Raw genomic sequence first — 12634 nt, 5'->3', positions numbered from 1 at the left:
TATGTCCGTGGACTTTAAAAAAAATGCCCTGGCATTTGGCCATTGTGCCCTAGAAAATGACAAAAGGCCAAGTGGCCTTGCCCCTGGCCTAAAATGATGAAATTCCAGGCCTGGTCACAATGCGTCATGGGACGCATTGTGAGCTTGTAGATCTGCTTTTTAAAAAATATATATATAACTACTGTAGCCTGTTATTATGACGTTTACATATTTTAAAACTGAAGATGCAAACGCATATTGAATGACAGTGCGTTTAAATCGAATGTCTCACCAGTGTTTGAAACACTGATTCATTGCTGGGGTGTGAGACATGGTTGGTCAATAACTTTGCCATTCACATGTAATTCAGTCATTAAAGTAGCACATATCGATGTGCTATGTAATGATGGCTCCTTGTCATTAAAGGGGAGTAGTTTTCATTGTTCTGTCTGTAAGGAACATTAATGTGTAATGATGATAATGGCTCATTGGTCAATTTGGTCATTGTTGTTTGGTCTAGGTTTACCATTGAGATGTAATTAATTCAGTAAAAATAACTAAATAGCTACTGTAATTGCTCTGCCATTCATTAAAAGATGCAAAGAATTTTTTAAATGTCAAAATAAAAACAAAACAAAACTAGAAAAAGTGCTCCTCGGAGCACAGGTCTCCGCCAGGTCAGGTAGGTTATTGTTGCTTCCTGGTGGCACTATAACAGGCCAATGTGAAAAGGGCGGCATTTCTTCCTCTCTAGTGGGAATGTGTGTGGAAAATTTCACGGAAATCGCATGCTGCGTTCATGATTTGAGGCATTTTGTTCCAAACTGATCTATCCTGCAAACTTTGGAAGCTAATGTTAGCAAATTAGGATGCAATATGAAATATCGGACACATCCGTCTTGATCACATGACTATAGAGATACTTGTGTACTGATTTGCGTGATTTTTGGATAGAATCTGAAGGAGTAATAGCAACACATTTGTTTTACAAAAGTCAGCCTCCTGGTGGCGCTCTAACAGGCAGATGTGAAAAATGCAGGGCAAGGGTTTTTCCTTGGCCTCTAGGGAGTGTGCAAAGTTTCCTGTGGCCTGTCATAGCGCCACCATGAGGCTTTTTGAACATTTTCTATAAAAAAAATAATAAATAAATAAAAAGAATCTGGTCTCGACTCGGTCTCGCCTCCGGTCGGTCTCGGCCTCGACTCGGTCTCGCCTCCCGTCGGACTCGGTCTTGACTCGGACTCGACCCCCTCCCTGGCCTCTCGGACTCGGTCTTGACTCGGACTCGCCCCCCCTCGGACTTGGTACTGACTTGGACTCGCTTTAGGTGGTCTCGACTACAACCCTGGCAGGGAGTGTTGGGCGGGAGGAGTAGGACGGAGGCCCTACGTCCTCCCGGTGGGGGCTCCTCACTGGCAGTTGAGTCAGTAGGATACAACAGCAGTGAACAACACATAGAAATGTGTGTGGGGAGGAATCAATTGGCATAACGACTAAATCGGGGAGAAAAATACATACATACTGGCACTTTGGGAACTTTATTTTTCTTTTCTTTTTTGGGGGGAAAAACCTTAAAGCAGCATTTTGGGCTCTAACTTTTGGGACAGCTTATTATTCACCTAATAATAAAATCAGTTTTTGCACCCCTGTCTTTCTGCCGACTCAGCCATACCTGCCATACCATACCAAATGAGTGCTGATCCAAACACTTTTTTTACACAACAATACAGACATGGGTCATTAGTTTGACCTCGCTGGGTAAAAGAAAAAGTCATGTTATAGGCTTATCCATTTGATGGTTATTCCTCTACAGCAGTGGTTCTCAAATTTTTCAGGCTGCGAATATAAAAATAAAAATAATCATATTTGAACTGGGGACCCGGAACCATGACAAGCATTTGGAATTGTAGGAGTTGAGGCGTTACATTTAGTTTGCCTCGGTTCCACAGATAAATATTGTGAAAATAGCCGATCTACAAAATTGTGAAAATAGCCGATCGACTATTTCAACAGTTTTTGCCTCTGGGGTTATAGAGTTGTGTGTGGCAATGTCACACACCAGAAAATCGCTGATCTACAAGCTCATAACTGAGCTTGAGATTGTTTTTTATCAAGTCTGAACAGCAAAAGAAAAAAACACATGGAAACAGATTTTTACAAATCAGATTTGAACCACATTCTTTAGCCTTGTTCAGACTGCATAAAACCAATCCGACACCAATCTGGATATGAAATCTGATTTGGGCTGCCGGTCTGAAAGGGTTCTTATAAGACTCGGTAGAGTCACTGCTATTTTACCAAGTTAAACACTTTTAACATGTCAGGCTTTTTTTTTTTTTTATGTTTCAAGATTATTTTAAATGTTTCAAATATAGCAGATCTACAAATTCACAATGCGTCACCATTCGGCAGGCGCTGGTTTTGTAATCACAAAATTTTCCTGCATACTTCTTTGTTGACTAATACTGCATTTATTGAGGCTCTGATTGGTGTTTGCTGTGTGACGTCACACCTTGTCTCAGTTTCATTCCCTGCGCCACTACGGTTTTCAGTGAGTGCTACTGTAGTCTGAAAACCACATTTCAGTTGTAAAACTCTGTATTAATGCATTAGTGCATCACAAACATGATTTTGTGGGTTTTCAATAAAATAGATGCTTGGGCTTTCCTCAGCTGAAATAATATTTCAAGTGAGGATTATATTTGTAGATTTTTGCAAATGAAGAGTGAGATGCAAATACAGAACAGTTTAAATGTGATGAGCAAATACTTTGAGTGTCTCTTTGCTCTTGAAGATGGGAGCTGTCAGCCAGGTTTGTGGAGAGGCTGCTGAGCTTAAAGAGGATGCTTTGGATTTTCAATGTTTCCAACTGATCTACAGCAGGGAGCTTCAACAGTCATACGCTTCCAACGAAACAAAACAAAACATGTCTGCTTGTCAGTGTCAGTGTAGTTATCTGTCTGAAGATTTGGGCAGCAAAATAGTGTTGGCATGATTATAAAGCACAGGATGATTTTCCTCCTTCCTCCTAAATGTGTTTTTTTTTTTTCCCCAGTTACATCCTATTGATTCCAGAACAGCAGGCAGGCCGCTTTAATACATTTTATTTGATAGTTATACAGTTGAGAGCAACAGGAAACATGGAGAATGCATGCAACAAATTGCCAGGCAGGCTGGGAATCGAACAGGCTTTAGAGCCCACGTGGTACGCTCCCATAACCGCTGGGCTATTGTGTTGGCCCGGCAGGTGGCATTCTATCCGAGCATTGACTTGTGTGTCGGCATTTTTAAACACAACTGCCACTGCCGCTGATTGACTGTTAACTTAAGTTATCGACTTTATTGATCGTCTGCTTCTGGAATCAATGTACAGCGTTACAGGTAGGCATGTTAAATAGCTGATAAAACATTGAACATACTGTACTGCAGGGGGGCTTTAACCAATTAAACCCTACAGTATATACTTTCTCCATACTGGGTCTATACTTTGTCCCTGTATTTTTTCCTTAATTTGTTTTACTGAGGTAAAAGTTTAGGAATAAGGTTAGGGTTAGTTTTACTGAGGTTACGTTTTAGAATACCTGGTGGCGACCGTTCCGAGGTCGCCGGATTTGACCCGGCGCGAGCGTGTTTTGGAGCGAGCATATTTGTATTCGCCCAGATTAGGTCTGAATGCCACGGTGGTTAAAGTGAGACAATATGCTCCCGTCAGGGTGAAGAGGGCTCTTTTTAAAAGTTGATTGTGATTCTGTAATGTGTTGTTCTGTCTGCAGAACGCCCTGCAGTTCATCAAGCAGTGTTGGAAGATGCAGGGACGGCCTCTGTTCCTGGTGCTCATCCGTGAGGATAACATCAAGTAAGAAATCCACTTTGCTTTCTCTGCTTCTCTCTGTCTATAATGTACTTGTGAGATTCCTCCTATAACCTCACCATCTGTTGTGATGATAATAACCATCTGCAATACAACTTCTCTTTTTCTACTTATCTGTCTCTGTCTTCCCTCCCTCTCTCTCTCTTTCCCTGTGTCAGTGGTGGAAGAAGTACTCAGATTGTGTTTATTTAAGTAAAAGTAGCAATACAACAATATAAAAAAATACTCTGTTACAAGCAAAAGTCCTGTATTCAAATTTGATTTGAGTAAAAATACGAGTATTGGCATCAAAATATACTTGCAGTACTGAAGTAAAAGTACTTTCAAAATCTTTCGAAAATAGCAGATCTACAAGCTCACAATGAGTCGCGATGCAACGCTTTGAGAGCTTGTAGATCGTAAATTTTCGAACAGCCTAAGTGTAAAATAGGGCTTAAGTGGTTAATGTATATTTTCTAATAGAATAATAGTAATCTGCAAAGTAACCAGCAACTAATGTTTTCAAAATTGTAGTGGAGTAAAAAGTACAATATTAGAGTAGAAGTAAAAGTATTGAAAATTGGAAATACTCAAGTAAAGAAAAAAAAAACTCAAAATTGCACTTAAGTACACTACTTGAGTACATGTACTTAGTTACTTTCCACCACTCCAGCCTCTATCCGTAGCTATATAGCAGAGACAGTATTGGCTGCTGGTTGATTGGTTGATAATGGTTCCCATTTGTATCACTCTAGCATGGCTGATCACAGCGGCATTGACCCATTGTCCACAGAGCTGTGTTAAGTGTGTAATGTTACAGCCGTTCATACGGCCACGGTGCGGCTAATGAAAATGAGCCCAGTGGGCTCTCGTAGAAAGCAGATCGATAGTCATTAGATATAAGTATTGATCGGGACGATGACATGTATGTAAAGTGACAGCACACACGACCCCAACTCTCCATCATAGTCTTTACTTACAGAAGAACTAGCGACTCTCAACCTGTGGTGCTGGGGCCCACTGGTGGACCGTGAGGATATTGCCCTAGTGCCCCCCCCCCCCCCCCCCCAAAAAAGAATTACTCTTAAGATTTGGATGATAATGTAAAATTTAAAACCTTCATTGTGATACTGATAAATAGGAACTCAAAGTTATACTAAGCTGGTTCCATTGATCCAAGCCGCAGCACAATCGATTGATTGATCATTTAAATAAACATGCTCTGAAAGCGCACGCGGCCGCGGCCGGGGTGGTTTACCAGGCTACACGCGGTCCACCCATCTGCCTAGTTAACTCCACTGTTAAGTGGACAGATGGGTGGGCCGTGTGCATTTTCAGAGCATGTTTATTGTAATGATCATTCAATGGACTGTGTTCCGGCTTGAATGACTGGAACTAACATGGTATACTTTGGGTTCCTAATTATCGCAATCACAAAGAATACTTATAGTTTTTAGAGAAAGAATATGACCTTTTTAAAAAGAAAAAAAAATCGTATATTTTTTAAATGTAAATGTTAAGCGCAGTAGACTGTTCTCAGCGTCTTCTTTGCTTAAATGTTGGCAGTGACCCAACAATACTTGTGCATTTTCTGAAAGTCAACTTACATAATGGTGCAACTGTCATTATAATAATGAGTGGTTAAGTTTGAGATATCTTTCCAGATAATACGTGTGAGTTTCATAAAAGTAAACTTTGGGTGTTAATGGTGCACTGCTGTCAGGCAGAAATCGTGTATCACCATATTTCAACTTTTTATAGGTGACATGCTCAATAAAATTATATGGGTCAACATACACAATTTTAACCTCCCTCTCACCAGGGGGAGCCGTTTCAACCCGGTGCTGGACATGTTGGCGTCATTCAAGAAGGGTAACATCGGAGGAGTTAAGGTTCACGTGGACAGACTCCAGGTCAGTGTCGGCCTGCTGGGCCAAAATGAACGAACACATCTTGTCCGATATATACCAGGTCAGCACTTTCCCGTGTACTCAAAACTACCACACTAGGAGTGGGACGATATGAAATGTTATGTCACGATAAAAAATTACGAAATAAATTACGAATACATTTTTTAAATGACACTTGTGTTAATCACTTGCACCCCAGCATTCATATTTTGGGCCAAAAATAGCAGATCCAAGCACAGAGCCAACTCTGGGCCAGTTTATGACGGACAATTTCACAATAAATAAAAATTCACACAAATCGGACTTGCAACACTGATAGGCAGGCTACAAGCTCACAACGTGTGTGAGCTTGTAGATTGGCTATTTACACTATTTTTGAAATATGTCTTCATAATAATGTTTGTAAGACCCTATGGGGTCTCAAGCTAAAAGGTTTGGGAACCTCTAGGCTAAAGACCTCCATAACTCTGAGAGTGTGCAAATGGAACTTGTACACCCTCAGGTGTTACAGACCTGTAAGGGTCCATTTGGAACCCCTTCAAGGAACCCTGAGGGTCCCTGGACCCCACTTTGAGAACCACTGAGATAAAATGAAATGTTCACTCGAACTAGGATATCTTTGTAGGAAATAAAAAGACTGTGATATCGTATTGAGCCTACATAGCACGCCAAAGTAGGATGCAGAATCAATGTATTAGAATTAGCATTTTGTATCTTTATTAGAGAAACGGGCACCATATTTTAGAAAAGTTATCAAAACTCAAAAGGTCAGAAAGTTTCAATACATTTACATAGGTCAACTGGAACGCACCCATACTGTGATAAGTACCGGACCGCCCACCACTACTGTTCGGCAAACTCATTGATTTTATGTACTCAGCTAAAATTCATAAAAATTACTGCCAGGCTGCTCTCTCTCCCTGTCTGTTCAAAGAGCTCTTGAACTTCATATCAAAGGTGCAGCTCACAAATAAAACCAACTTTCTGACATGTGTTGTTGTCCTAAAAGTTAAGACAGGAAAAGAGAGTTGACTTCAACTATAGTCAATTATTTTTTGCTAGACCTTATGACAGTCTTTCAAGCTATAGCTTCTTTCATTGTGTCGTTGCTTTGTGCTGCTGATTCTGCATATCTGCCAGAGAGCCCTGCCTGTTTTTATTGACCAAGATATCCACACATCACTGCAGCCATTCAAATGTTAGATACTTAGAAAATAGAGGAACTGTATCTATGAAGCCTATCACTGCATTTAGTATTGTTATTGTCTTAATGTTTTCCTCTTTTGTTTGTTTGTTTTTTGAACCCCAACACCTCCTATTCTGGGAGGACCATTCATCAGAAATAGCAGATCTACACTTAGAGCTGCCATTTCTGGCACAGAGTTTCGGTGTATAAGGAAACGACAGCAGACCGAGTTCAGCTGTAACCAGGGCAGGAGTTTCACGTAGGCCATGAAGTTCATGGCCGCTATTGCCCTTCAGTTTGGCCTTCTGCCCCTCAAAAGATTAGATGACCTGAGGCCACATTGGTCTTGATTCCCCAGCTGATTGTACCGGTCTGCCTCTTTCCTGTCGATACGTTTACACTATGCTTTCCTGTCGACACCACTGTCTTTTGTTGAGATTCCGAATTCTCAACTCCCCCTGGCTCCTTCAAATAATTACTAGTGATTCTGATTATTCCACGGCTTACTCAGTAGTTTCTACCAACTACTGTAATATTTAAATACCATGATTTTTTTTTACTGATAGTTATGCTATGTCTTGAAAGATGAATGTATTTAATTAGATTATTAATTATTTAAAATCATTGCTTTATTTGATGGCCTTCCTGCCCTAGTATTTGGCCTTTCTGCCCTTCAATGAATGTATAACACCAAAGGCCAAGTGGTCTTGCCCCTAAAATGACAAAAGTTCAGGCCTGGTTGTAACTCAGGTTGGTTTCACTTGGTTTCACTAAGATTAGAGGCTTTAAGTGGTTAAAAGTTCAAGTTCAAGTTTATTATGTCCCAAATTGGGCAACTTATGTTACAGCAGATAGTGAGAAAGTAAGAAACTCCAACACACAGTAAACATACATACACAAGACACACATAGACATAGACATAATCACAAGATCCAGATAATAATAGCTACTCATAGCTACCTCCTCCTGCTGCTGTTATTGATGGCACGAATAGAAGTAGGTACAAATGAGAATTTGTACCTATTGTTTTTAGCTACAGGGGTCTTTAACCTTTGGCCGGAAGGCAAGAATTCATATTCAGGATTTAGGGGGTGAGAGCTGTCTGCCATAATAGAAGATGCTTTCTTAAGCACCTGCTGGTCATATATATGACTCAGACAGCTAAATTGTGCCCCCACAATCTTGCTGGCCCCCCTCACAACCCTGTTAAGGGCATTTTTCTGTTTAATGCCAAGGTTTCCATACCAACAAATGGCAGCAAATGAAATAACAGACTCTATGAAAGCTCTGTAGAATAAAATCATCAGTGACTTGTCCACCTGAAATTTGGCTAGCTTCCTTAAACAGAAGAGGCGCTGTTGACCTTTCTTACACACCATTTCAGTATTGAAGTCAAATTTCAGACGATCGTCAATAATGGAGCCGAGATATTTATAAGTGGTTACCAAATCCACTGTCTGGCCATTTATGACACTACTCTGAGGAGCTGGTGGAGATCGTCTAAAATCAATACACATATCTTTAGTCTTTGTGACATTCAGTTGTAGGAATGCATCTTCACACCAAGAAATAAAGTCATCTACAACTGGGCCATGACTGGCTTCACTAGCACTCAAAAGACTAACAATCACAGAATCATCTGCAAATTTAACAATGTGTCTATTGTCATGTTGACTCCTACAATCATTTGTATACAGGATGTACAAGAGTGGGGAAAGAACACAACCTTGGGGTGAGCCGGTGGATGATGTTAGTTCTCCAGACAATTTACCATTCACCCGTACCCTCTGGGTTCTATTTGTGAGAAAATCAAGAACCCAACCAATAATACCTGAATCTAAGCCAAAGTTGTTAACTAATTTTTCAACTAGTATGTGTGGCTGAATAGTGTTAAAGGCTGATGAGAAGTCAACAAAAAGCAGCCTAGCATGTGTTTTGCTAACTTCCAGGTGTGAAAATAGAAGGTTCAGTAAGGTGATGGTAGCATCGGACACTCCTCTCTTAGCCCTGTATGCAAATTGCAAGGGGTCCAGGCAACACTCAGTTGCAAGGGAACCAAGAGACCTGGTACTGCCAGACCCCAGTGTTTGAAAGATCAGAGCACTACGTCACGCTAAGCTTGGCCAATCAAGAAGTGGACAGAAGACAGACCCTCTTTTATGCCCATGTATGGACGAAAACGTTTGGAGAGGGGGACCGACAAAGCCTCATGTAGGCCCCCCCCCCCTCTTTTATGCCCATGTATGGACGAAAACGTTTGGATAGGGGGATCGACAAAGCCTCATGTAGGCCCGACCCCCTGGGTCTGGCAATAATCATTGTTTATGATGTGTGAACTTTAGAATAGAGGCTTTAAGTGGTTAAAATAATCATTATGTATGACATGTGAACTTTAAAATAGAGACTTTAAGTGTTGTTGTTTTTTCAATGTGTGAATTTTCTCAGACACTGATATCAGGAGCTGTGGTGGAGCAGTTGGACTTCCTGCGCGTCAACGAGGCAGAGTAAGATCTTCTTCCTTTATTAAAATGTTCCTGTAATTTAATGCCCTACTTTGTCATACAAACGTAGCAAAAATAGCAGATCTAGCAGATCTTACAGCTTGTAGATCTGCTATTTTTGGAAAAGGTTAAAGTGTGGTTAAGTGTGTGTGTGTTTTTTAAATATTGAACCAATGAAAAGTATTAACAAGAGCTTGTGACTAAATAATAATAATAACTACTTTTGATCCATTTGAACACTGTTCTTTTCCATTTCCTGAAAAGTAACAGTTTTGGACATACAAGGTTTCTGCCCAGACAGTAACTGCTTCCTGTATTTCAGGATGATTCATGTTTTGTCCCAAAAATCAATTCCCTTTGTTTATTTCAGATGAGAGAAAGTTATCAGTTATAATAACTTTAGACTCCTCCATTAACTTGTCAAACGTTTAGTCAATTTGTGATTAACGGTGTCGATCGATGGCAAAATCATTTTGATTACATGAAATACCGGCTGAGAAAACAATCTATTTCTAACCGGTCTTTTGTCCAATGATGTAGCGTAATAATATGTCATCAAAAAGCTGAAATTTGAGTGTTAAATTGTATTTACCCCCTCTGGGATTGGAAGTGCTGCTGACAAGTGCTGCTTGTGCGTAGGCCTGTCACAATTAAAACCGTTATACTTTGGCTATTCAAAAATAGCAGATATACAAGCTCGAGCTTGTAGATCTGCTATTTTTGAAAAATCCCTGGCACAAAATATTTTTGAGATGGGGGTCCGCAGCCAAATACATATCATTTTGGGGGTCCTTGACATGAAAAAGTTTGAGAACCACTGGTTTAAGTGTGTTAAGTTTGTGACTGTGTACTGTAGGATCCCAGAGTTTAAGAGCTTCGAGGAGCTGGAGCTGCCCAAACACTCCAAGGTGAAGCGTCAGACCAGCACGCCCAACGCATCAGACCTGGAGCAGCAGCCTGAGATCAACCTGGAAGAGTGGATCAACAAACCCACGAACGAGATCATGCAGAAGTTCCATGTGAGTAGAGGGTAGGGGAGGGCTGGGGCAACATGTCCATATTATATTGACAGACTAGATATCGTCAGGATATCGTAATATTGTTACTGTATGGCATAATAATAATTGCTCAGATTTATATAACTGTTAGATTTAAATCGATAGAGGTAGATGTAAGTAATTGTCTTTTCTGGTTTTATCATTTAAGCCCTTTTTTATACTTTCAAAAACGCATTGAAAGCTTGTTGATTTGAAATGAGGTATTACTTGACTGATTCAACCATTTTTGAACTGCAGCTTATAGACATACTGTAAAGGCGGTTACACGAGGGACAGCGAGTGCATTTTCCGGCAGCGGCGGCGGCGGCTGGAGCTGCCGGTGGCGTCAGCTTTGGGAGTGTGCTGCGTTTGTGTAACGCAGTCCCCACTAATATTATTTACGATTCTGTGCCTATCGGTACATAACTCGGCCGGTCGTCGCGGGCACTCGCGCCTGGAGGCGCTCGGGCGCGACTCCTTGGCCTCAAGGTCTGCTGATTCGGCGCGGCTCCGTCATGGTCCAAAACTATACTTTATCGGCGGAAAAAGAAGTTGACTGCCGCTCCTCCACCGGCAGTTCCGCGACTGCCGCTCCTCCACCGGCAGTTTCCGCGGCAGTTCCGCTGCTCCGCCGGCAGCTGACGCTCCACCGCCGGCAGTCACTGCCGGGAGCTGCCGCTCCTCCACCGGAAGTTCCGCGGACGTTCCGCGGCTGTTGCCGCTGCCGGAGAATGCACTCGCTCCTTCTGGGTTACACACCGGCGAATATGCGAATATATGCAAAATTCGGACTCGTTCCGAATAATTAAAAGACGCTTTTTTCGCTCCGCGAAACTGGTGTGGAAGCTTGCATTGACTTTATAAGGTTTTTAAAAAAAAGTATTATTCGCATGAAAAAAATCACCCCGGTATGTAAGGACCTTTAGCCTGATCAAGGTACAGTGTATGAGAAATCTGTTTTCAAGGTTTTTACAGGTATTTTCTCACTTTCTCAGCTCAAGATATATCTGGAAGAATAATTTATACTTAGAATTTTACAGAACAAAAAGTTTTCTACACCTACAGTGTATTCGTACAGTTGATTCGAACAGTTATATGGGGGAAAATAAATCTCCCCAGCGATTTATCCATGTTCCTTCACCAGTCTGAAATTTTAAAACATGAAAAGCCGCTCTCCCTTTTGTTTCAGAACAAGAATAGTAATCATTTTTAATACCTGGAGCTCAAGGTGAGAAAAGACAGGAGGCAGGCACTGGGTCTGAAAAGTTGCCCGCAAGTTTGAGGGGGAAGAAACCATTGCTGCGGCTCCATTTAAATGTCTCCCTACGGGTGTCCGGGTGGCGCAGGGGCAGAGAAGCTGCCCAGCGTTGTGGTGGGATTTGGGGTTTGATATCTCCACGGTGCCTCAGGCTTGGCTGGCCGTTCCAACAAACACGCGCGCGGGAAACCGGCAGGGGACGGTGAGCTCTGTCGTTGCGCTAGCTCATCTTCTTCTTTCGGCTGATTCCCATCGGGGTCGCCACAGCGGATCATTTGTTTCCATCTGGATCTGTTTTCTGTGTCTTCCTCAGTGACTCCAGCAACTAACGTCTCTCACCGCATCCACAAACCTTCCCCTTCTCCTCTTGCCTGGCAGTTCCATCTTCAGCATCATTCTCCCCATGTACCCCTCATCCGTACTTTTCACGTGTCCAAACCATCTCGACCTTGCCTCTCTTGCTTTATCTCCAAACCTTCTAACCTGGGCTGATCCTCTTATGTAGCCATTTCTGATCATGTCCTTCCTTGTCACTCCTAATGAGAATCGTGGCATCCTCAATTCTGCCACCTCCAGCTCTGCCTCCTGTCTTTTCGTCAGTGCCGCCGTTTCCAAGCACTTAGTGCTTGTAGATCGGCTATTTTCAGTGAAGATATTTATTAGTGTAGAGCAAAAAAACGAGAGTCACTTGTATAGAGCCTTGAGGGACTCCGCTCAACAAAGCATAGGGCTTAAAGGACGACTTCACCCATTTTCCACCTATCTTCATATAATTGGTCCTCACTAATGTTCATGATAAAACGGTTTTAGAAAAATCTATTCGGTCTGTGTCTCATAGGAGGGTCGGGGACACTTCAGAAACCCGCCTACCAGTGACCAATTATTATTCTTAAAAGAGCAAAAAATATCTGAT

At 41.8% G+C, this 12634-nt stretch overlaps 1 protein-coding gene across 3 annotated transcripts in view; it reads left to right on the top strand.

Moving 5' to 3' along the window:
• Nucleotides 1–12634, top strand: part of phkb (phosphorylase kinase, beta) — a 156036-nt gene that overhangs the window by 118319 nt on the left and 25083 nt on the right. For all 3 annotated transcript variants that reach the window (XM_080440007.1, XM_080440008.1, XM_080440009.1), the window contains 4 exons: nt 3753–3835; nt 5652–5742; nt 9371–9429; nt 10283–10445. In XM_080440007.1, the coding sequence (XP_080296133.1) occupies nt 3753–3835; nt 5652–5742; nt 9371–9429; nt 10283–10445 (396 nt within the window). The remainder of the gene's footprint in view (nt 1–3752; nt 3836–5651; nt 5743–9370; nt 9430–10282; nt 10446–12634) is intronic.

The sequence above is a fragment of the Gymnoscopelus braueri genome (genome assembly GCF_963280865.1).
Source record: "Gymnoscopelus braueri genome assembly, chromosome: 1".
NCBI lineage: Eukaryota > Metazoa > Chordata > Actinopteri > Myctophiformes > Myctophidae > Gymnoscopelus > Gymnoscopelus braueri.
The sequence above is the reverse complement of the archived record's forward strand: the minus strand, read 5'-3'. Positions and strand labels throughout refer to the sequence as shown.